The sequence below is a fragment of the Mus pahari genome, chromosome 1 (genome assembly GCF_900095145.1).
Source record: "Mus pahari chromosome 1, PAHARI_EIJ_v1.1, whole genome shotgun sequence".
Classification (NCBI taxonomy): domain Eukaryota; kingdom Metazoa; phylum Chordata; class Mammalia; order Rodentia; family Muridae; genus Mus; species Mus pahari.
Genome location: NC_034590.1, coordinates 18,871,680 through 18,896,252, shown reverse-complemented (window position 1 = coordinate 18,896,252; position 24,573 = coordinate 18,871,680). Strand labels below are relative to the sequence as shown.

The 24,573-nt window shown below is 53.0% G+C and overlaps 1 protein-coding gene across 2 annotated transcripts in view; it reads left to right on the top strand.

The window, feature by feature from the left end:
- Positions 1-24,573, top strand: part of Ush1c (USH1 protein network component harmonin) — a 43,391-nt gene that overhangs the window by 17,050 nt on the left and 1,768 nt on the right. The window contains exons 10-24 of one of the 2 annotated variants that reach the window (XM_021198586.2): positions 56-115; positions 266-322; positions 432-574; positions 1,444-1,509; positions 2,540-2,664; positions 6,869-6,918; positions 10,480-10,632; positions 11,794-11,910; positions 12,440-12,922; positions 16,460-16,579; positions 17,581-17,631; positions 20,044-20,085; positions 20,455-20,508; positions 20,806-20,905; positions 23,414-23,523. In XM_021198586.2, coding sequence (XP_021054245.1) covers positions 56-115; positions 266-322; positions 432-574; positions 1,444-1,509; positions 2,540-2,664; positions 6,869-6,918; positions 10,480-10,632; positions 11,794-11,910; positions 12,440-12,922; positions 16,460-16,579; positions 17,581-17,631; positions 20,044-20,085; positions 20,455-20,508; positions 20,806-20,905; positions 23,414-23,523 — 1,731 coding nt within the window. Of the gene's footprint in view, positions 1-55; positions 116-265; positions 323-431; positions 575-1,443; positions 1,510-2,539; positions 2,665-5,795; positions 5,858-6,868; positions 6,919-10,479; positions 10,633-11,793; positions 11,911-12,439; positions 12,923-16,459; positions 16,580-17,580; positions 17,632-20,043; positions 20,086-20,454; positions 20,509-20,805; positions 20,906-23,413; positions 23,524-24,573 lie in introns of both variants that reach the window. The other variant, XM_021198598.2, reaches the window with a different exon arrangement.

The window sequence follows — 24,573 nt, the reverse complement described above, 5'->3', positions numbered from 1 at the left end:
ACACACACACACACACACACACACACACATTGACCCATTTCTCTTTCTCCCCCAGACAGGAGACCAGATTGTGGAAGTGAACGGCATAGACTTCACCAACCTGGACCACAAGGAGGTGAGATGCAATGTCCTCCCCGGCTGCATCTCCTCTCCCCGCACTTCTTCCAGCCAGTGCCATAATGGCTGAGACCCTTATGCTCTCGGCCTGCACTGCTCCAATCTAAGTGACAGGTCCCAACTGACCTGTCCCTGCCTCCCTCCACAGGCTGTGAATGTCCTGAAGAGCAGCCGCAGCCTGACCATCTCCATCGTTGCTGGAGCCGTAAGTCCAGAATGCAGCGATGGGACCCCCCCCAGGACCCCTGACCAACTCTGTAGCAGAGGATGCCCATATTCCCCAGGGCCTGAGCTTCCTTTCCCACCCCCGACAGGGCCGGGAGCTGTTCATGACGGACCGGGAACGGCTGGAGGAGGCACGGCAGCGTGAGCTGCAACGGCAGGAACTCCTCATGCAGAAGCGGCTGGCCATGGAGTCCAACAAGATCCTCCAGGAGCAGCAGGAGATGGAGCGCCAGTGAGTGGCCGGCTGGGGACCTACATCCCAGACCCGACACAACTGCCTTCTGCCTGCCTGGCCTGGCCCACTTGGATTCCTTCGGTTGCGCTCTCAGTGCTAGACTAGGTGTCCATTCAGTTCCTTAGACAGCCTGGCTCCTTGCTAAAGAGTCTTGGCTTTCAGACACCAGTCCTATACCAGAGGGGCTCCTGCCGGCCACAGTGAGCCCTGCCTATTGTGTCTCATTGTAGTCGGGATTTTATGTTGCTAGTTTAGCTCCCAGGCTATCCCTGGGAGGCAGAGAGCATCAACCCATTAAATAGGCGAGAAGGTTGAGTCTTGATAAGTTGAAGCTGCCTATGTCCAGAATCCTAGGAGGCCAGGCTGGGAGGAAGCAGTCTGGTTCAGGGACCTGGCAGTCACCCTGGGGTCCCCTAACTGTGGTGATAAGTCCCACCCCTGCGTGTTTGAAATAGCAAACTGAGAAAACCAACTGGATAAGCAACTCATACATCAAAACCACCGTCGGCCTACCAATCCTGACACATTCTGGGTGCTTACCAAGTGTTTGGAAAAGGGAAGAGAAGGCCACGCCATCTCCTCCGTCAGAGAATTAGCCTGGTGAGCTTTACCTTCACACAGGAGCTGGTCCTCAGGTGCCCTTGCCGCCTGCCCCTGTGGCACAGGATCCCCGCCCAGCAGTGTCAGATGAAATTACCCAGGATCATGGGGCCTAGACTTCACAGAACCACACCCACAGTTCCAGCATCTCTGGAAGATGGATGGCAGAGAACATTGAAAATGTCTCTCAGATCAGGAGTCAGGCACACAGAGAGTTAGCTCTCTGAGCAGAGACTCACGCTGGCAAACCTCTATCTGTGTTTCAGGAGGAGGAAGGAAATCGCTCAGAAGGCCGCCGAGGAGAATGAGAGATACCGGAAGGAGATGGAGCAGTGAGTGTGTAGGGTCCAGCCCCAGTGCCCATGGCCTGCGTGTGCAGAGCATGTGTAGTCAGAAACAGACACATCTGTCATTCCACGACATATAGAATCACACGAAATCCACAAACTGCATTGACGTCATTGGCTCAAATCCACCCAATAGTTCCAATCTCCCTCTTTTCTCCTGACCATAGTTACTATTATTACACCCACACAGCATATTACATGCCTCATGGTGATGGATGAGCAGAAGCCCTAGGGACAGGTGGAAATTGTCTGGCTGTCAGTCCCTCGATGCGCGTCAGTCATTTGACATACACTGGATGGTCAGATGACCAAGGAATGGAACTGTCACCATTACAATGTCACGTGTCCTTCTCTTTATGGGGTTCAGGTTGGGGTGTTGCTCCCTTCACTATTCTAGTGTGCTAGGTGAGTTTCAGGGCTCACTCTATACACCCACATACCCATATATTCCCAGCCTACTTTGGTAGGTTTATGGGTAGTACCTCTTTACTCTTAGGAGGAGCTACCACGATGACCCTGGACACGTGGTCGTGTCTACAAGCACAAACACATTGCCATTAGCCATCCCACCTCTGCATTTTTACTTGAAACAGAGACAAATGTTGCTTTGCATAATGGACTCCTCGCTCAGGGCAAGGCACAGCCTGAAGCTTTTGTTCCGTAGAAGGTAGAACATCGCTCACTCAGTACAGGGTTCAGCCTGCTCTTAGCACTGGACCTAAGCATGCTCCTGGGAGTGTGGCAAGCCACCTGCAGACCCAGCTGGCAGTGCTGAGATCCTCTCTTCTCACCACCCATCTGTAATTCTAAGCAAGCCCTTTGTCTCGGTGCGACCAGGGCGTATGGCTGAGGCTGTGTGCACACTCAGCTTCGACACTCCACTGCAGTGGTGGTCCTCTTTCACAGCTAGAGCCATGAGGACCCCTTAGGAAGGGAGGTTCTCTGGCAGCAAGAGGTGAGCCCCTGAAGGTTCTGCCACCAATCACAGGTGTGTGTGGGGTGGGTCTCATTTCAGGATCTCGGAGGAGGAAGAGAAGTTTAAGAAGCAGTGGGAAGAAGACTGGGGTTCAAAGGAGCAGCTCATTCTGCCTAAGACCATCACCGCAGAGGTGCACCCGGCGCCCCTTCGCAAGCCCAAGTGTATGTATGACCTGTCGGGGATGGGGCCCTTCCAGGGCCTGAGGTTAAGGGCGCTAGATAGAAATACACTCTTCCTCCGCACGTCGGCACCTTCCCAGGCGACTCTCCCAGGGCTGTCCAGGCCGCGTTTCCTGCAGGAGAGGCAGTGTGAGTGAGCGAGCCTCAGCTAAAGCCCCCTGGTAGGAGAGTCTACTCTCCCTCCTTGACTGGTTCATGCACCAGCTCCCTCACTGTACCGAATGACAGAGATGCTGCAGAGGGGACAGAGAGCTTGGTGGATGTGGAATTGGTTTATAGGATGACTACCGGAGCTTGGTGGATGTCGTGGTGAATGAAGCTGGCCTGGTTCTGTACTTGGGCTGGGTTGAAACCAACATGGAGAAAGAGTAGATCTCTGGTGATCCAAGGATGACAGGCAGCTAGGGAGGAGCTGGTCAAAGTGCCCCATCACCTACCTTCCTGCCCGTGGGCAGCTGTCCTGCCACTGTTACTTTGACAATGGAGGCAGAGGAAGGAGCGTGAGACCCGCCCGCCATGTACCCACTGGAGCCTGGGGGTTGTGCCATGCTGGGCCTAAGCTCCCCCTGTCCTTCCCATCTCCACTTCAGCAGTCACATGTTCTTCCTCCAGCTTCAGCTCAGGCCACCATCAGAAGCTCCCCACCCACCTGCTCCCAGCCCCACCCACCAGGAGGTGGTGGAGGAGAGCGGCTCCAAACAGTGTAGCCTGTGGCCATCACAAGTCCCTCGTGCCTGGCTGGGTCTTCACTCCCGTGCCCTGTCTCTTTCTAATTATAATTGACACGGGCAGCTTCTTCTTGTGCTCTGACCTAGACTATGGGAACCTCCAGGTGGGAATATTCCTGGACCCCAGAACCAAGGTTCCACATTGCGATGGGGGTCTCGCTAACTCACCCAACTCCAAATTCCCACCTGTGCCTTATAGGGAAGCCCCTTTGCCAACAACCAAACAGCCGTGCACGACTTCTAGATTCTTCCATTTCACTCTCCCCCTCGTGTGTTCCTTCCTGGCAGCAGGGCACAGGTCTCATCTCTCAGGGACAACAAAGCACTCTCTCACCAGCCTCCCCCCCACGCTAGTCTGTATTTGCCGAGGATGTAGCCTGAGACAAATTTCCAGAGAGTAATTCGTATTTTAGACAGGAGCTAGTTTCTCTTGTGAGTGAAATGGGAGCTTCAGAAGGAGAGAAATCGATTTTAATTGCTTCTCACAAAGGTAATCTGAGTGAGTGTAGTACTCGTCTAGAAACTGGGTCTCAGCTGCACAGACTCAGGGATTGTAGAAAATAAAAGTCCTTTCACTAGCCTAGGTATTTATTTAATGCTTTTTAATTTTCCTGAATAAAAGGACAAGAGTGTTCCCTTTACTGGGCTAGGCTATCCCGAGGCAGAACCCAAGCTCAATTGATTACTAAGTCCTCCACCCACCTGGGCTGGCTGTGGCAGCCCGCTGTCTTCACACACAGGTGTTAGCCTTGTGTCTGCTCCTTCTCCTGTTGCTGTGACCAAAACAAGTTAAGGAAGAAGTTTGCTTTGACTCACAGTATGAGGTTGCTGGTTACATCATGGCCATAGTCAAGAAACACACACACACACACACACACACACACACACACACACTCGTACACATGCTCCTTTTATTCTGTCTGGTACCCAGACCATGGAATCCTCCCACATGAGAACAGGACTTCCCACCTCAGTCAACCTAATCTAGAACAGGCACACCCAGCACTTTGCCTCCCAGGTGCTTCTAGATCTCACCAAGTTGGCAGTATTTATAGATGACAGTATTCAGGGCTGGTCCACAAATGCAGCCAGGCCTCTGGGTAGCTCCATTCTGTTTCTCACCTGCCCCCTCCACAGAAAGCCCCAGAGGTAAAGGACGGCTGCAGAGCCAGCAGAAACACCTCCAGACAGCTCCTCCGTGACCTCCCTTCAACCTAGAGCCAACAAGTTAGACCTGACTCAGGCTTCCATGCCTGTGAGAAATGGGCTCTACCATTTTGAGCAATGAGAGAAGAGCCTGGAGCATCCAGATCTTAGGACAGGAAGCAGCATAAGTATAGAGACAGCATCGGCAGTTCTCCCAAACCGGGTCCCCATGGGGCTATGACAGCTACCTCAGCCGACCAGCCATGGCTGGTCAGCCACACGCAACACTGCCCAGCCCTCAGAGCTAGGACATACCATCCCAGAGGTGCCTAAAAGACCCTTCCTTAGCTTAACAGCAGGGTGTGAGGGAAGAGAGGGTATTTTTCATGAAGGACTCCTCCCCTTAGCTAGAAGATGAGGAGGGGCTTTAATGAGACATCACTGTCCCTTCTCCCTCAAGGATACCCTCAGTTATTATTGCCCATCCAACAGACCCATGACTTGAAACTTCACGGGAAGATGGTTTTTTCCAAGCCGAGCAATTCTTTGTGTCCTCTCCCCTAAGCATCCGTGTGCCTTTGTCTAGTCAATGTGATTGGAGCTGACAGCAAAGCAACTGAACGCCCAGCCTGAGAGAGGAGACATGAAATATCAAAACAGTTAACAAGCAGGCTTCTGGACTTCCTGCCGGTGTCCCAGGGAGGCCAGGAACCAGGTTGTAAATAACTGGATATATCTGGTTTTTCCACACGATGTTGAGACTCCTGTTATCCTAACAGCACAAGCCCTGTCTATGTCACCTCCTTGGGCTGCTGCCCACATAGCTCAGATAACCCCCTAGAGGATGCAGAGCCCCTAGGGGAGTGAGAAGAAGATCCGTTCTCCCACGAAAAGCCCTTCTCCTCCAGAAGTAGATAATTCTCAGAGATTGCCAGTCTTCTCCCTGCACCCCCAACTTTCAACCCTATTTCCTGCAAAACAGTTCTCAGGCTGATGTCAGATCGGGGGACCCTACTGTTAGCCCATTTTACAGACAGAAGAGTTAAAGCTACTGAGGTTCAAAGCCACTGTGTGTGCACACCAGAGCAAGGAGACCTAGCTGGAAGCTCTTGAGCCCTGCTGCTGCCCCTGACCCCACATCGTCCTCGAGACAACTAGTCACGGGTTCCCAGACACCTAGAGAGCTCCTTTTCTGAAGCCCCTTGCTTCATTGGCTTGCCCTTCTTTTCCCCTGGGTAGATGATCAGGGAGTGGAGCCTGCAGACCGCTTGGATGGAAGCACGGAGGAGCAGAGACAGCAGGTTGGCACCCTTGCTTTGCTCCCTGGCTTGGCTGCCCTGCTTGCTCTGCCCAACTCCTTCGGATATAGTGGAGAGCCGGCTTGAAAGAGCTGGGCCATGGTGGAAACCCCTGGGGTCTGTGACGATGCTCCAGGCTTGGCCCATGCACTGAGAACTAAACTTTAGGGACAAGATTCATGGCTAGGCTGAAAATTTATTGGGCATGTGCCAATACGGAGGAACCACTGGCTCAAATATTTAAATACTACCCACCCAAGTTTCCCACCCTACCTAGGCTCTGGCCTCTACCATAGTACTGACTCTCTAGCCCCTTCCCACTAAACTGGTGTGCCTGCTGTAAGTCTGAGCTCAACAGCACAGACAGCCAAGCATGGGCTATCAACTCTAGCCTTGAGGGCTCAGGGCTGGGGTGTTGCCTCACTGTGCTATTGCCTGGGCAAGGGGACTATGACTTGTTTATCTGCCCTGGGCTGGGGATTTGCTTTCTAGAAGCTTATCTTGTGCTTGCTGTTATCACAACTGCCTTTCTTTGGTGTTAGAAGAGGGGCTGTGGTCTGTGCTGTTAGATACTTCGGCCCTTTCTGGCAGTGGTTACAGGCAGAGGCCCAAGCTGCCTTTTGTTTGAAGCCATTTCTTAGATGTAGAAAGCAGGCATCAGCTTAGGAAGAGCTTTTCTTTCTTTCCATGGGCCTTTGTGTTCTTGGCCGCTTCTGTGATTTGGAAAAGCATGTCTTTTCACAACGACAATCTTGCTGGTTTTCTGGCACGAACTTCAGAAGCCAGTGTTCTGGGGGAGATCATGGATGGTGACCTTGACCCTGGGAATCAGGGCGGTACACAGGTGGTGTCTAGCCGGCTTTGCCCCAGATCCATCATCAGGTGAGGGGAAAGCGGGCCAAAGAGCATGATCTTGGTATTGGGTTTTACAACGCTGCACATTCCTTGGGAACACAACCCCCAACTGTTGCCTGTGGATACTGTGTCTCATCATTTGTCGTTCTGTCCTTGTAGCTTTTGGGTGGTTTTACCGCTACGATGGCAAATTCCCAACCATCCGCAAGGTAGGACAGGCCTGAGCAAAGCCCTGTGTGCTGCCGAGTTGGATGTGAGCTCTGATCCTTTCTGTCCATTTTTTTTCGCCTCCACTTTCAAAGTTGACCCTTTGATCCCTGTCTTCTGATGTCTGGCAGGGGTGCCATGATAGAGGTGTCAGGAGAGGGGAGCAAGCGTTCTTAGCATGAGACTTGCCTAAGCCCTGGGTGGTTCTGATGGCCTTGGTCGGGAGCAAGCAACTTCAGACTTGCTATGCCAAGCAGGACCAGAGCCATCACCGGAAGCCTGGGATAGGTGGGGTAAAACAGCAGGGTGGGTGACATAAAGCAGTTCATGACAACCCTGCCAGATGTAGCTTGTGTGGAATTTGGCACCCCGGTCTGGGAATGCAGCCATATTAATGCCATCTATAGCCTAGACCTATCTCTGCCCAGGGCTAAGATTATGTATCTTTCCATTCTCCGAGACCTTTAATTTTCTCTCTAAATCTCATTATACTATCTCCAGGCCCCATAAAATACTCATCTTTTGTCTTACTAAATTTCATCAGTATTTGATTATGAAAATGCCACGGTTAATATCTGTGCTGCATGTTAGACATTCAAGATGGCTTGGTATTTAGAAATTAGGCTGCTGCCATAAATCTGAGTGAACTAATTTATGACATCACTTGACCCAGCTCAGCTCTTTCTAGCAAGGGCCCTTGGAAGCAGGGCTGTGGCGGCAGCATGAGCTTGGGGTACCGCCCACCACACCCCCTTACACAGTAGCAGTGGTATTCCTGACACACATGTGTGTTTTGACCTGGGGTCGCAGCAGTCCACAGCAGTGAGCAGGCTTAGGCTACAGCTCCTGCAGGACCCCTTCTTACCCTGTTATGATCTCAGAGAGTGTGTGGTCTCCTAGGACTGTGGCCTCTGTGCCTCAGGCTGAGCCCATGGCTTGAAGTCATGTCCAACCTTTTGACATTGTGACATGGCACTGACATCTACAAAGTTCCCATTGAGTTACAAAGCCTCTCAAAAATAATATATTGTTTTAAGTAAGTTTATGGTTTTGTATTGGGCTATGTTTGTGGCTATCTTAGCTGCAGGCTACAGGCTGAGGCTGGACTCTGGGGGGGCATCTCGTGGACTTAGACTGTTAATTCTTCCCATTATAGTCTCTATTAAACCTTGGCTAAAGAAAACAACATATTCCATATATTTATATATCACATGTATGCACACACACACACGCACACACACAGAGATTTTACTGGAAAAATAATTAGTAAAAACAGATAGGGCATGTGTTCTCCAGACATAAATAACTATGGAAATGCAAATGAGCTGGAATGTTCCACACACACACAAAGCCCATTCCTTGGAAGTTGTTCTTAGTGGCGGGGTCAGGCTAAAGTCCTCATTGTTGGTTTCATTGTCATGGTAGAAACAGCTGGTATTTTGGTTTCTGCTCTCACTTCCCAAGGAGAACAGTTGTTGGTCGATTGATAGAATTTCTCCTCACAGCCTCGATGGAAACCTATGAATAGAACTGACGATCGATAAGACAGCACAAGCTCATCCCTCACGCCAGCTCTGAAAACCCATCATCACCCTGACCAGAGCCGCTGAGCATGGTGTGTTTCTCGGTAGCTGGAGCTAAGGAATACAAAGGAGTAGCCATAGCCGTGAGCAGCATCAGTGGTCAAACCCTTTACACGAAAGGGGAGATTTCATGCCTCCTAGCCCTGTGCTGGAAATAAGCATTCTCAGTTCAATGCCACCAATTCATGGAACCCCGGTCTATGGAGAACTCACGATTCAGTCCAGGATCCTTCACAAGAACTACTTGAGTGAGCTGAGGCTGAGGAGATGGTTCAGTAGGTAAAGCACTTGCCTCCCAAGTGTAAGGACCTGAGTTCGGATCCCAGAATCCACATAAAAACTTGGGCGTGGTAGCATGCTTAGCCAGATGTACAGGAGCACCTAGCCTGGCAGGGAAGGCAAGTCATGGGCAGCTAAGTTGTCTGTACAGGGGATACAGTTGCTCACTGGCAACTGTGGCATTTTACCCATCTCCATCTGTCAACAGATACCCTTACTGAGGGTGACACAGGAGCTGTCACTGCCCTTCTCAGGAGCCCACTCTGGCTGTGAAATCATTGTAGGTTTGGTTTTGTTTTCTAATCAATAGAATGGCCATTCTTATCACTGTGGCCCCTGAGGGCGGCATGACCTTATTCAAGCTGGCTGCCACTGAGTAGAGCCTTTCTGCTTCTTCTTGAGGATTGGCATCGGAACCTACAGCATGGTGTGGGCATTTGACTCTGAGCTGAGCTAGGGGCCTGGTGAGCAGGGTAGGCCATGAACTGAGCAGAATTGAAGCAAGGAGAATCTCCTCCTTGAGATGCTGTGGGCCACTCTAGACATGGGTGCCAGAGGCTAGCATTTCCAAGGCATATGGGCCATTATTGGAGGTAAGGTTGTCTTCAGTTGGGTCGAGATGGGTGCACCAAAGGTCTGTAGACACTGACTACCCTAGGTTGACATGAAAGGTTTGCATCCATTGCTGGGAAGTTCAATTCCTCACCCCAGGCCTTGGGCTCTAAGCCGATTCAGAGCAGCCAAGCAGGAAACCTTGTTAGGCAGAGATGCAATTACTCCAGAACTCACCCTGAACGTTGACTTTCTCTGCATCCTCTTCTAAGGGCTGGCTCTGTGCTCCCTGCTGTGTGATGGGAGTGATCTCCCACCTGTGGTATTCCTTTCTCCCCTGATTACCTGAGCTCAGTGGAAACCTGGGGCCTGGAGGACATGGGTCTGAGCCTGCATCACTTCCTAGATGTCTGACTTTGTGGAAGGGACTTCACCTCTCTAACCTTTGACTTTAGCCTGACCCTGCATCTCCCAGTTCCAGAATCTTCATATAATTCCCCAGTTTAGAGGGAACCCTGGCTCTGGACTCTCTAAGTGATGAAGTGTAGAGCATCTAGTGTGCCTGGCTTAAGACCCCACATATAGACCATGACAGATGACCTCTGCACATCAGGTTAACCAGCTCACTCAGGCTTTCTGGAATCTCCCAGGATGCATCTCTGGCATCTGAACAGGAGCCATCTTCCCCCTTTGCTGCCAAGGAAGGCAAGCACCCAGGTCCTAGGAAGTAAATGCGATGCCTTTTATTAGAAAGAACTTAGAGATCTCCAAAGTCCTTTCATAGATGGTGTTTCATAGGCACTAACTGGAAACCTGGATCAGCTGTTTCTCCCACTTTAGAGATGTGGGGAGTCCAGGCCTAGATAGGTTATAGAACTTAGCCAAAAGGTCACACAGCTAGTCAGTGAGCCAGTAAGCCAGTTCTGGCTGACGAGGGAGTATGTCTCCCACTCTCCAATGCGCATCCATGGCCTGTCTGACCTCAGCCTGAGTCTGACGCCCACTGTGGTAGGACAGAGCTAGGAGTGGGGCTCACTTCGGCAGGCAGCCTTGTCTTGTCTGAGAGCTGCATGCCCCGTTTGCTGTCCCTTGCTCGTGCCAATGCCACCTAATCACCCTTACCGCACGCACAATGCTCCATCTGCCCAGAAAGCAAAAGAGAAGAAGAAAGCCAAGTACGACAGCCTGCAGGACCTGAGGAAGAACAAGAAGGAGCTCGAGTTTGAACAAAAGCTCTACAAAGAGAAGGAAGAGATGCTGGAGAAGGAGAAGCAGCTGAAGATCAACCGGCTGGCCCAGGAGGTGTGTGCACTGTCCCGGGACACAGCTCACTAGGGCCTGATGGAGTCCAGAGAGTGAGGCTGCCCTGCTAGCCAGGATCGTATGAGGCCAACTCTAGCTGAAGTGCATGTTTAGACTAACACTAGTCTCCTGGTTTAGGGGCTGGGTCTGAGGCTAGCCTCCCTGCCCCGACTGGGTCCCAGATTAGTCACTGATACATGAATCAGTGAATCTGCCCCCTTTACTCTACCCAACTAAGGTATAACTCTGTGGCAAGGCTCTTCCATCTTAGGTTTGGCAATGGAGCTGGTCTTCTGGCTCACAGTCTATCTGAGGTTAACTAACCCCTCCGCCTCTCTTGAAAGTTTGTTTAGCATTCCAGTCTCCTGCCCCATTCAGGGTGCTCTCGCTACCAAGTCTCACCAAGCTGGCTTGGCTCTTGGTGTATGGTCTACCCTTTCAGTGTAGATGTCAAGTCTGAAACTATCTCCAGCAGATGAGGCTTAGAGTCTGAGGCTGCTCCCATCAACACGGTGTGTCCGAGGCTGGACTTCTATAACCTGAGGATATATCTAAGACTAACCATGTCAATAGTGACCTCCCAGCACCAGCAGTTTCTGTGTCTTGGGTGAGATTGTTGGCCTGAATTTCCTACCTGCAGGCAATATCCCTTTCTGCTTTTCTGCCATACGCACATGCACATGACTCACACAGTGCCAGGCTGATTAGATTATAAAACCAGAGAAGCCCTGGGAAATGCAAAGCCTATTAGGTCTGGCACCGCGAATAGATTAACTTCAAAATGAAGAATAAGGTTGAACTTGCATTTCTAAGGACAGGACAGCCCTGTGGGGAAATAAGAGCAAAGTTAAACCCACAGGGGGGCTGAAGAGGCTAGGGAAGAACCCCAAGAGCCTCGGGGTGATGCGAATCCTGGGGGCCAGCATTGCCAGGCAATGTGTGAACCCTGCAGGTTTTCTGGTCATGCCCACACCCCAGCCTCTACCTCCGAACTTCCGATCCAAGGTCCAGGTGGAAGTAGCCTGGTTCTTTTTCTGTGTGTTGTCACGCCAACCAGTATTTGGTGGGGGAGGGGCTAGAGCAGTGCCTCTGTGTGTGGCTGCCCATGTGACTCAGTGTGCCCCTTTGTTGCCTCCTTTTGACACGGGTCCTGGGTCCCAGGTGTCTGAGACTGAGCGGGAAGACCTTGAGGAATCGGAAAAAACTCAGTATTGGGTGGAGAGGCTCTGTCAGACGCGCCTCGAGCAGATTTCCTCTGCCGAGAATGAGATTACTGAGGTAACAGAAATTTCTCTTCGCGTGGACCCTCCTGACAGTCACCTTCAGAACAATACTCTCTGGGGACAGTGGGAGGCATGGTGGCCATTGGTGATCATCACCAGCCACACTGGTGGACATTTCACTGTCTACAGCCCAGCCCTGACAGCTGCTGTCACCTCCTGTCATGAGAAAGGGAGATGAGTCTGTATGGATGAACTTATCTATTGGGTGACTACAAGTCCCTTCTGTCCTGAGACAGTCCCCCACGGGGCCTGTTGTGCCCTGCTGTAGTTACCAAGGGTCCCCTTACATCTCAAACGTGTCCTGCTTCAGAGGGTAAATGGTCTGACCATGCCCAGATGGCATAGCTCAAACCTCTTGTGTTTAGACTACTCCCTCCCAGCCCTGCTGGCTAAGCTGGGCAGCTGGGTAGCAGTGCCCATGGTTCTGGTTTGAGTGATGGGGATCTAGCAGCAAAAGAAAAAGAGCAGAACATTTCTGTTGCTTTGCTGTGGAGTTAATAATGACAGAACTTCTTCACCCCCAGATGACCACAGGGCCCCCACCTCCCCCACCTTCTGTGTCTCCTCTGGCCCCACCCTTGAGACGATTCGCTGGTGGGATCCACCTCCACACCACTGACTTGGATGACATCCCCCTGGACATGTTCTACTATCCCCCCAAGACTCCCTCAGCACTGCCTGTGATGCCCCACCCTCCACCCGTCAACCCACCTTCCAAGGTCCCCGCGCCCCCTGTGCTTCCCTCATCAGGTCACATGAGCAGCTCATCCTCACCATGGGTGCAACGCACTCCACCCCCAATCCCCATTCCTCCCCCTCCGTCCATTCCCACCCAAGACCTCACTCCCACCCGCCCACTGCCCTCGGCACTGGAAGAGGCCCTGGGCAACCATCCCTTCCGCACGGGGGACCCAGGCCATCCAGCAGATGACTGGGAGGCAAACACCCACAGTGGGAAGCCCTCCAGCTCCCCCCCCACCGAGCGGAACTTCCCACCCGCCCCAAAGGTACCATCTTATTCTGCATGCTGTGCTTGCAAACGAAGTGGGGTGTGGGTAGATGCTGTTTCCCGTGCCCTCCACCACCCCCGGTGAGCGGAGATGGGAGGGGACAGCGTCTTGCCCCGTTTCCCAGGTGTGATGTGCTGTCCTGCATGCGTGTACCTTGTCCTGCATGCGTGTGACTTCTGCTGCTTTTGAAGTCCTGTGTTCACATGGTGAATTGCTGTGACCATGAAATGAGCAACAGTATGTCAGGTCCATGTCAGCAGCCTCCGATGATGTTAGCCCCTGAGCTAGAGAAGGCCGGTGGCCTGCAGGGTAGTGCTCTCTGGTTGTGTGAAATAGCCAGCCGTGTCTTCATAGGGACAGAGAAGTCCTCATGTGTAGGAAGTGAGCCCCTGGTTCAACTGAGAAGGGGTGCATGGGGGAAAGCTGGGGCGTCCCTAGCTCTGAAAATAAAGGGTAGTCTTAGGACACTCCAGTGCCTTTCCCACAGCACAAGCTGGCAGCACCGGCTTGGTGTGTAATCGTCAGACATGTCTGGCAGGGACCCAAGAAAGAAACCCTGAAGATGAGAGACTTCTTAGAAGTTCTCAACTATTAAAAGACAAGGGAGGTTTTTCTTGGATGTTGACAGATTGAGCAGCAGTATTTTCAGAAAGATCTATTTCCCATCAATTGATCTTTATTCAAAGACTGCTTTGGAAGAGTCGGTCCCTGAGCACCCATGCAAGACGTTGAGCCTAGTAGCCAGTGGCCAGGCCCGACTCAACTGAGGAGGCTCTGGCCCACTGAGGGTGAGGGGCTGAGGGCGAGGGGCTGCACAGTGTTGGCAGCACCTCCCCAGTGGCTTTCATCGGCCTCCCACTCAGTATCCCAAAGGGAGCGTGTATTTAGTAGATTAGATCATTCAAGGGCATCAAGGAGATGCCAGGTGCCTGCTGCGGACCGGCTGACAGTCCCGGCTGGAGGATTACAGGGGGACTGGAATCCTATGGACTGCTGGTGGGGGACTTGATTCCTAGAGCTCAGCTCGGGAGAGAGATGTCTCCTCACTCTGGGAACATCTCCCCAGAGCTCAACCAGACATCAGGTTTAAGAGATTGTGTTAGCCTGGCACAGAGGGACCCATCCTTCTCTGTAAGCGAACCCAGAAGACGGGCAGTAGCTTTTCCCTAACACATCTGATTCAGAGATCAGACACCAGGCTCAGGCCTTGCAAGTCTTGGTAGAAGGAGCAGAGCTGAAGAAGTTTCCGTGAGGCTGGCACACCTGAACTTTCCAGGGGTTTAACTTTTGAAGGGAAAGCATCTATAGATATGTGGGTCTTCTCTACGCTAGTGCAGCCTCTGTGCTCCAGCTGAGGATACCTCTGCCTTGCTGGGGCTTCGAGCTGAGCCTTGAGGGGTACAGTACGTCAGGAGCGGAGGAAGGGCACCAGAGCAGCAAGAAACCTAGCGATGGCAGAGGAGACAGTAAAAAGTCAGACCTTGGCTTATGGATCGTATTCTGCCGTTCCCTGGCTAAATGGCTTCGAGTACCTGTTACTCCATCTCTGTGAGCCTGGACACCCTGGTCTCACTGCATAGGAATGCAATGGTACCTATCTATTGTGAGAAGCAGACAAGTTAATGCGTGAAGGTGGAGGTGGGCAGCGTGTAATCTGTCCTCTCAGCACTCCAAGGGCTGAGGCAGGAGGATCACTGAATGTGAGCACAACCTGACCTACACAATCATTTCAGAACAGTATGGGCTACAGAGTAAGATACCAAATAAAACAAAAACTCCCACAAAATAACCATAAAAATAAACAGGATCTGATATTGCCCAGGCTGGCCTTGAACTCATTATGTAGCCAAAGATGGCCTTAAGCCCCTGCTATACCCGCTTCCTCCTCCCACGTGCTGGACTTACAGGCACATGCCACCTGCCTGTGTTATGTGGCACTCAAAATGCCTAGGGTCTGTGCGTGCTAGGAAGGCACTGTCCCAACTGAGCTACAGCTCCACCCTGAGCGAATGCACTCTGAGTTAAGACTTAAGAGTTGCAGGTGCATGCGCAGTGCTCGCTGGATGATAATGGCTGCTCTTTAAGTGTCCCTAGTCCAAGTAAATTAGAACAAAACTATGAATGTGGGGAGGGAAGGATCATCTCAGCAAATTCTGAGTCAAGACTCGAGACAGGCTCCACTCTCTTGAACTCTGCAAGGGATGATGAATGCCACAGTTCGCTCCTGTTCAGAAAAAAGAAACATTAAAGTCCCCACATAAAGTCCCTTAAAGGACTGGACCACCACGAATATCTCAAAAAACCTGGGACTGTCCTTGACTCAAAGCTGCCTCATCAGGCTGGCCTTCATCCTTCATCCCATCCATCTTGCCCAGCCCTCTGCCGGTGTGCCCCTTGTAAGTTCTCAGTGAGTACAGCAGGAAACGCAGGTGACATGCCTGTATAGCTTGCCTCAGGTAATAGAAACAGGTACTGTGAGCCTGCCACCCAGTACCTGCCTGAGGAAGGTTCCAGAACCATATCTGCCAGGCACTGCAGGCCATGCCAACCCTACTGTTGAGTTATTTGTTTAGTCAGTCAATACTTACCATAATGTTAGGCACTGAGACCTAACATTAGACAGCCACAGTCTTTACCCAAGACAGTCTAGTGGGAGGGTCTAGTCTGGGGTCAGTGTGAGCCACCCCGATTCATCAGTCTTAAACTAACCCCTGTAGACATTTTTGTCCAAGTCCACAGCCTCCACGAGGCCCTGGCGCGTCCAAACCTGTCATGGTCCACCAGGAACCCACCTTGGTTCTACAGACCAGCTGAGAAGTCTGAGGTCCTGGGGAGGAAAACGTGAGGAAGGCAGTCATTTCCGAGCCACAGCCTGGACTGGCTAAGTGGAGGAGCAATGGCGTTAGAGCAGTAGAACCTGATGTCTTAGAGGCTGACATTGGGCACTGTGAGGGGTCTGGGACGGAGACAGTGGGAGAATGAAGAATCTCATGAAGGGCATTGGGAGTCAGGACAGCAGTGTTGACAGTCTCTAGGAACCAGTCAAAGGGTTTGGGGACAGGGCTGTGCCCTGAGGAGAGATGCTTTAGCAGGTGACCAAGCGTTAGAGCAAAGAAGACAAGTGCTGTCAGTCCCCGAATAGTCTGGTCTCTGATGTGTCCTCACCCCAGGGATTCTGGAGACTGTGCCCAGACACTGGGAATCAGAGTTGCCTTGTGTCACACTTCAGGGCCTTGAATATATCCAGGGGAAATGGTCCTTTAAGGAAGGGGATATTGGAGGGCCAATGTGAGGGAGCCTTGAAAGTGTGTCCTCTGACTCAACTGTTTGATTCCCTAGAGCCACTCGGCCACACTGAGGCAGTAGAGTTCCCTTTGTGTGATGAGCCTACTCCAGGCCTCCTCTGTCTGGGCAGATGAATCAGGCTGGTTCATGTGCATGGGGATGACTTGCATGTTTGTAAATGTACCATGTATCCCTGGCCACATCCCCTGTAACGTCACATGGGTCTCTCCTAAACTAACCCCCCGGTAGACATTCTGCCCAAGCCCACAGCCTCCACGAGGCCCTGGCGTGTCCACCATCTCCAAACCTGTCATGGTCCACCAAGAACACAACTTCGTCTACAGGCCTGCTGTGAAGTCCGAGGTCTTGGTAAGCCCCTTGGGTCCCTCCGGGGTGCTTCTAGAGCAGCAGACCAGGGTCATGTTACCTGGTTTCTGACACCTCTGGAAGGGAAGTGAGATGTGACACAGTCAGATCCGGGGTCATCTTGTCACCTTCTTATTGGTCAAGGGATGAATCCACACGATTTGCAGTGGGTATGGACCCCGTACAATTCTAGTTCTTTCGTTAAACACACACAGCCTGAAGCTCCGTCTAAAGATGGCAGTGTTGAGCCTGGGGAGGTGGCTGAGCTGGCACAGTGGTCACTGTGTGAGCGTGAGCACTTGAGTTCAGCCCCGGGATCCACATCTTTTTTTTAAAAAGGTTGGGCATAGTGATATAATCCCTGTTCAGAGGAGACAGGCAGGTCCTTGGGGCTCACTGGCTGGCCAGCCTAGCCTACTCTGTGAGTTCCAGGTCACAGAGTCAGTGGCACCTGAAGAATGATGCCCGTGGTTGCCTTTAGCCTTTATGTTCATCCACACACCCCATTTCACTTCTCAGCCCTCACTAGAACCAAATGCGGTGGGGAGAGGAAAGGTTTGCTCACTCCAGTCCCCACAGCGAAGGAAGCTGGGGCTCACAGGCACCCCGCGGGGCTCCGATCTCTGGCTGGCCTCACACCGTGAACGCACAGTCATGGCAGAACTTTTATGCCCTTCCAGGAAACCCTACCCAAATGTCAGGGCAGGGCACTCCGGTGCTTATTTTGAGCTTTAGCTGCTGTCCCGTCGGCTCCCCCAAAGGGCAAAGGTCATGCCCTGGGCCAGCCTGCTGAGTCTACTTCTGCTCTCTGGTTCACGGTACATGGTGTCTGTGCAGCTTCATAGCAACTGCGAGGTGGGAGGCCTGGAGTGGTCCCCTAACATCAGCCTATCTGGGGAGGGACACAGTAGCCTCAGGCTGGCAGCCCCAGAGCCTGGCGCCAGGGGGCAGACGATACCTATTTTTTAACATCCGGTGGGGAACTGTCTTTTTATTCCTGGCAGCCGCAGGAGATGCTGAAGAGGATGGTGGTGTATCAGACAGCATTCAGACAAGTAAAATGAGACCCTTGGTAGTCGTGTGTCTGGTAGTCCTGTGTAGCTGGTTCTACCCCACCCATCTCACTCTGTGTCTGACTCCTCCTCCTCCTCCTCCTCCTCCTCCTCCTCCTCCTCCTCCACTCTAGGTCCTGGCAGTTTCAAGGTAGCCCAAGGACCATCTGCAGGGAAGCCTCAGGCCAGCGCTGTGTCCCCCAACTTAAACACTGACAGAGAAAGCCACCAGCAGGGTCCCCTGCCCCTACCCTCTGGTGGTCCAAAGAGGAAGTAGATCAGAGGGAACTCTCTAGGCTAAGATTATTAGCCCTGACTCCATCCTTGGAGAGAAGGGGAGAGAGGCTGGATACCAACTTGCTTCTTAGGCTATGCTTGCTCCAAACAGACCACACAGCCTTTCTTAGCCTCGGGAGATGGCAGCTCGGCTTCTCCACCTTTCTGGGCTTCACTGGGATCTGGGAGCCCCTGCTGGCATCTGAGTTAGGTTAGGCAGATAGCCGACCATTCAGCTACCCTGCACCCTAGGGTAGAGTTAGCCTCTATCCAGAGCTAACTATTGGATTGACAGTTTCATCCCCATTGAAAGAGCCCCCTCCCCCCATCAAAGGCAGCCTGGCCAGCAGGCTCTCCAATGCCTCCACTCACAAGCCGGGATAGGCAGGAAATAGTGTGGGTAGGAGGCATAGGCGGAGCGTCTGTAAAAGAATCCGCCCGACAGCCCAGGACCCAGGATGGACAGAAGACAGAAGGTGTGCCGGGCACTCCCCATTTCTAAATTCATCAAGGGTCTTAAGTTCACAGCAGTGGGGGTGGGGAGGCTCTATTGTCTTCCCTTCCCTGTGCCAGAGAAGTGGGGCTGTCACAGGAGCCATGGAGCACCCCTGCTGTGTCAGACCCTGGATTTAGATCCAGGGCACTGGCTCTGCTACCTGCTCATGAGCATCACCTGCCTCTCAAAGCACAATCCTTGCCCAGAAGGCCCCGAGGGACCCAAAGCTGAAGACACCAACAACTCTCAAAGCAAAAGGACAATAAGTCAGGGATTATAAGGCTTCAAGCATCCAGTGAAACCCTTGGCCTCCTCCCCCGACTCATGACCTTAGAGATTAATGTCACCTCTCCAGCTTTAGTTTCTCCATCTGTGGAACAGAGGGTGTGGCTCTCTTAAGGCAAACCAGTCTGAATGCTTCAGAAGTCTCAGATTTTTCGGAAGACTTGCCACCCAGCCATCCCTGAGAACAGTATTCAGGTCCCGACCAAAAGGAACACCGGGGATAGATAGATAGGCCTCTCTTAGTGGCAAGGACACGGGTCCCAGATTCTGCCTAGTAACCTCTCTGGTGCTTAGATGTGCTGTGTCCCTTGTTCTGTGTGTTGATTGACATGCACAGACTGACCGCCAGACAGATCCCAGGCGTCGTGGGGGGTCAGCCTGGAAGATCAAAACCTAGGGAGAAGGGGTGCAAGCAGAAATCCAGGGGCCTTTCTGCTGCCCTCATCACGCCCAGTGTCTCATAGCTGCAGTCTGGGCAGGGGCAGGATCTCTGGCCCGCTCACATTGCTGCCTGCAGACCTCAGAGGAGACTTGGTGCAGCCTAGGGAACTGTGTGGCCATCTTTCCAGTGGGGACTGGCTGTGGCTTAATTCAGCACCCTGGCTTCTGAGGCCTGTGGGCGCCCTAGTTTGGCTCACTGTGCATGTGACCCCTGGACCACTTGCCCTGGATTTGCCCGCTTCTTCTCACCATGTTGCTTCCAAGTCCTGGCCCACTTCGCCCCAGCAACCCCACTGAGCACGGGCCCCAGAGCTTTCTGTCCTTCCCATCTCCCTTGGAGAGGGAGGCTCCATAGCTCTTAGATCGGCCAGACCCCTCTCCTACTCTTACCCCCACCGTCTTCTTCCCTTGGTCCACTCTGACACTTGCCTTTCTCAGTCACGTAGTGGCTGTGCTCTCCGTGCCAAGAAGCTCCCCTCCATGAGGTCAGTGTACTGAGTGGAGAGCCATGGATTCACCCTTGTAGCCTGGTCACAGCCTCCAGTGGCGACCTAGAAGGCCAGCTTGGGCCAGCAGAACGAGTCCTTTTGTGAGACAAGGACCAGCGCCTAGGCATACAGACCCCAGTGGTATCCCTGGAGCCACAGTGGCCACCCACTGAGCAGAGCAGGGACAGGAACCGGCTCCTCCAAGTACTTCCTGCAGCTTTTCGCTTGCCCCGCCCCCTCACTCCATCGCTATGGCTGCCAACCTCCTCCCTCTGCCCCCATCCAGACCACAGCTACTCCCTACCCCCTGCTCACTTCTGGTCCCTGGAATCTGTCTCGCTTGCCCTCTGCCCTGCCTGCCTGAGCTTCATATGCAGTGTTCCTCCGTGGCCGCTTCTCACCATCCTAAGACCCTTTCTTTGCTTCCAGGATTTCCGAAAATACGAAGAAGGCTTTGACCCCTACTCCATGGTAAGAGGGAACTCTCCCACCCAGGGTGGGTGGGCAGTGAGAACATGGTGTGTGTTCTGTGTGTGTGTGTGTGTGTGTGTGTGCGCGCGCACGTGCGCGCGCACGCATGCACATGTGTGTGTGTGTGCCTGCATGTGTGTGTGCGTGTGTCTGTGTGTCTGTGTGTGCGTGCCTGTGCGTGTATGTGTATGTGTGTGTGTGTGTGTATGTGTGCGCGTGCGCGTGCGTGTGCGTGTGCGTGTGTGTGTGTGTGTGTGTATGTGCGCGCGCGTGTGTGTGGTGCCCGTGTGCGATGGGTCCATCGTCGAGGCCAGACACGCTCTCACCTTTCAGCTCACAGTTGTTCCCATTTTGGCTTTGTGTTTCTAGTTCTCGCCGGAACAGATCGCAGGGAAGGATGTCCGGCTTCTGCGAATCAAGAAGGTACCTGGACACGGGGCAGAGGCTGGTCAGCAACTCTCTCTGCCCTGCCATCCTGGTTCCCTGATTAGTCTACTCCTAGGTGACCTAGCAGGTTCCTGTTCCTCTCCTGGCTCCCCTGGGGATGCTGCTCCGTGTGGGGGAGAAAGACTCAACCCGGATCTTCCTTCTCCCATGACTCTCTCATGGCCTCTGTACGGCGTGGTCTCATGCCTTCTCCACACTAGCTCTGTCAGACTTCCTAGTGCTCTGCAGGCTGCTGTCCGTGTGGCTGCCTGAGACCTGCTTTCCTCCACCCAGGAGGGGTCTTTAGACTTGGCTCTGGAGGGCGGAGTGGACTCCCCCGTGGGCAAGGTGGTCGTCTCTGCTGTTTATGAAGGGGGGGCTGCGGAGAGGCACGGTGAGTATGGACGGGTTTTGCCTGTTTGGGGGATGGTGTGGTGGCTGTACCAGATGGCCCAGGAGAGCAGACATCCACTTGGCTTCAGATGGTTTCATAGTTGTTCAAGAATGTCAGGTCCGTCCGGCAAACCATCACGCTAGTTTTAGCCATTACCTGAGGCTGTGCCATGGTGCCAGGACCTGAGGTGGCATGCCTAGATGCCATCCAGCCCTCTAGGGACTCCCAGGCTAGTGGCAAAAATGGGCCTAGAGCCTTATCATAGGACTCTCAGCCAAGGATTAATGGGAAATGCTGGTGGGATGGAAGCTATGAGAAACCAGGAAGTGGGCAGGGTACGAGATGCAGCGAAGCCTACGAAGATGACTGGTGCAGCCTGGGAAGGGAAGGAGGACTTCCCAGGAGAGGAAACATCCTCACAGAACAGGCGGTCTGTGGGCCTGGCCACAACCCTAGGACTAAGGATATCACGGTATTCTAGAGTCCCTAGTAATCAGTATAGTATATACCATAGTGGTTCTCATTCTACAGCTTAGAAACTGGATCCCCAGCCAGTACCAGATGCCAGGCAGGACTTGGATCCAGGCAGGACTTGGATCCAGGCAGATCAGTCATTTGGTTTAGTGCCCAGTACAGGCAGCACCTCTAGGTGCTTCCCCAGCCTGGCCCCTCCCACAGGGCCAGAGACCTCCCATCCCTTCCCCATATACGCTGCTGCCCCTCCCCCATGCTGAGGCTGGGGATGCAGCTCAGCAGCCTGAGCTGCATCCCCAGCACTGTATCAAGCAGGATCCGTGACCTGTGTCTGTAGTCCCAGCCCGCAGGAACTGGGAACACAAAGAGCAGATGTTCAAGGCAACACGGTGAGTTTGAGGCCAACCTCAGCTACACAAGACCCTGCTTCAAACATAAATGGAGACCCAGAACCTACCATTTACTGGGTCAGGATCCGGCTGTCTCTTGCTTCACACTGTCAGCTCACTCACCCGACAGCCTTTGAAACCCCACTGTCTGGAACTCCACTGTTACTGCTGCCTCTGCCACCAGCTCTGGCTTCTGCACTCCGCGAGTACTTTGTAGAGCCCGGGTCCCCTTCCATCCTAGGCTAGAGCAGGAAATCCTGGGATCACATCCCCTCAGGCTAGAAAAAGACTGCCCCATAGCCAGAGGGGCTTAGGATGGAGGGGTAGAGGACACAAGCCTGAGACAGGAGTCTGGAATGAAGGGCCCCTAGTCAATGGCACCTGCGCTTCAGCAGTTACGGAGGCAGGCGATGCACCTTGGCTGCCCTGGGCACTTTCTACTCTGCCAACCGTGGCCCTGGCCTCAGCGAGTCCTCTGAGTCCCCCTTGGAGCCCCCCTCAGCTCACGGAGGCTCCTGCTTCTCCAGGCAGTAGTCATAACTTCCTGTGACTGCGCACTCTCCTCTCCCACCCCCGTTTCTGTGCCACCTGAAGGATGCTTTGCTGCCCGTCCCACCCATCTGTCAGGGAAAGATGAAAGAGGACCCGTGCTACTCCCTGAGTCCCTTTGTGACTTTACTGAGTCACTTATCCTCAGTCCCTCTGCACAGGGAAATCTGCTGTATATATGAGATCTGAACCCATGCTGATTTAGACATCCCAGGGCATTGCCAGGAACATTCAAACCTCGCTGACACACACCACATTCCCATAGACTTCACACTTTCAAGGCTTCCCAGTGATTGATTTCCCTGCAAGCCAGAGTTTGGTGCACATCAAAACCAGGATTCAAAAAAAAAAAAAAAAAAAAAAATAGAGGGACATGATGGGCAAAGGTGTAGGAAGTCATACATAATCTGTCAGCTTACAGAGCCATAGTACATATTGGCACTTCTGAGACTCCCTGGTCTTCTTGCCATGAGGGTCTTTTTCAGTCTATACTTGATGACTTCTTACCATCACTAGATCCCAGGACACTTACCCAGCGGCACATTCCAACAGTGTTCTCTTTAATACTCTTCTATTGAGACCCTACTGTGTTAAGTCCTATGAGAAGCGCCAGGGTGAGCATGGAGCCGGGAAGAGTCTCGCCTTCGTGGAGCTGGGAGGATGGCCGGAGGGGTCATCCACAAACATTTGAGTAGCTGTGGCCATACTGTGAAAACATGCTGAGCGCAGGGGAACAGGGAGCTGGGAAGGAATTAAAGGGACTGGTTTCTGATGGAGAGAGCGTGGCGGGCATGAGAGAGGTATAGCTGCCCTTGACAGCTCAGGCTCTCTGAACTGCATCAGAAATGCTGGTCTGTCTAGCTGTAGGGTGCAGATTGGGCATGCCAAGGACTCCGCTGTAGTCTAACGGCTCTGCAGAGCTTAGAGAGGACCTGTGGGAGGGACCTTGGAGGAACTGAGCTCTTGCTTCTCAAGAGCGTTCTGAGCCCAGGATGCAGCCTCTTCCACTCTCCCATAGTAATGAGTCACAGGCAGTCCTGAATCAGGCACAGGTCACAAGCGGTCCAGGTGAACACCTATCTGCTTCTTCCTGAAGGTGGCGTTGTGAAAGGGGATGAGATCATGGCCATCAATGGCAAGATTGTGACGGACTACACCCTGGCTGAAGCCGAGGCTGCCCTGCAGAAGGCCTGGAATCAGGGCGGGGTGAGAGCAAGCCCCTCCCCTATTCCCTTACCACCTCACATGCCTCAGACCCTGGCCTTACAGTGGCAATGGTCAAGTCCAGGGCTGGTACTCAAGGTCCAGACAGTGGACTGGACCTGAAAGGCTGGACATGGAAGAAAAAAAGCCCTCCAAAGTCTTCTCTAAGTGTGTGCTAAGGAAGAATCAAGAGGAATCAAGAGAGTATTGGGGGCTACTAGAGAGTGAGCAGACCAGAGTGGCAAGCGGGGCTGTAGTCTGCTCCACGCTTAGCAGATACCCACATGGACCAGAGCTCCCACGTGGAGTCTCTGAGGATGTGCAGTGCCCAGTCTGAGGGGGTGCCCTCCTCCAGACTGTGATGTAAATGGTACCCACTCATGCTGTGCAGTGCACAACCTGTGCCACTGTGTGCAGGCAGCTGAGCCTGAGGTATTAAGTTCAGTGCCGAGGAAGCTGACCAGATGGGCCTGGGACCCACATGAAAGGATGTGGAGAAGAGAAGACCAACGGGTAACATGATGCGCGTCTGTGGACAGAGGGAGCGGTTGTGCTCTGTTCTTCCTGGACTGGGGAGAGGGAGGTCACAGGGTGGGGAAGGGACAGCTCAATCTAAGGCGCTCTGGCATGGGGGTGGGGACCTGTGATCTTTCAAGACTTGCCACCCAAAGCCAGGGTGGACAGTGATGGGCAAGCCAGCGACGGCGGTGATGCCATCTAGGCGACTGTCAAGATCAGAGAGGCCAAAAGAGCCCATGTTTGCTATGGCTCAGGGTTAGGGGTGCTCCTTGTCGGTCGTAGTCATTCCTTGCATGCACCCAAGACTATAAGGGGTACAGCTATGAGTTCGTAAATGATTCTGAAGTGGCTGCCCAGCCCTGGTCCATAGATCCACAACTGGGGGACTTGGTAGCATCTGAGGGTCTAGCAGCCCCGCTTCTGGGGCTTTTCCTAGAGTGTGGGCCTCCAGAAGGGAACCATAGTCCTCACTGTGCCCTAGCTGGCCCTGGGCTATGAAACCCAGGAGTGGATCAGAACACCAGGCAGGTTCAC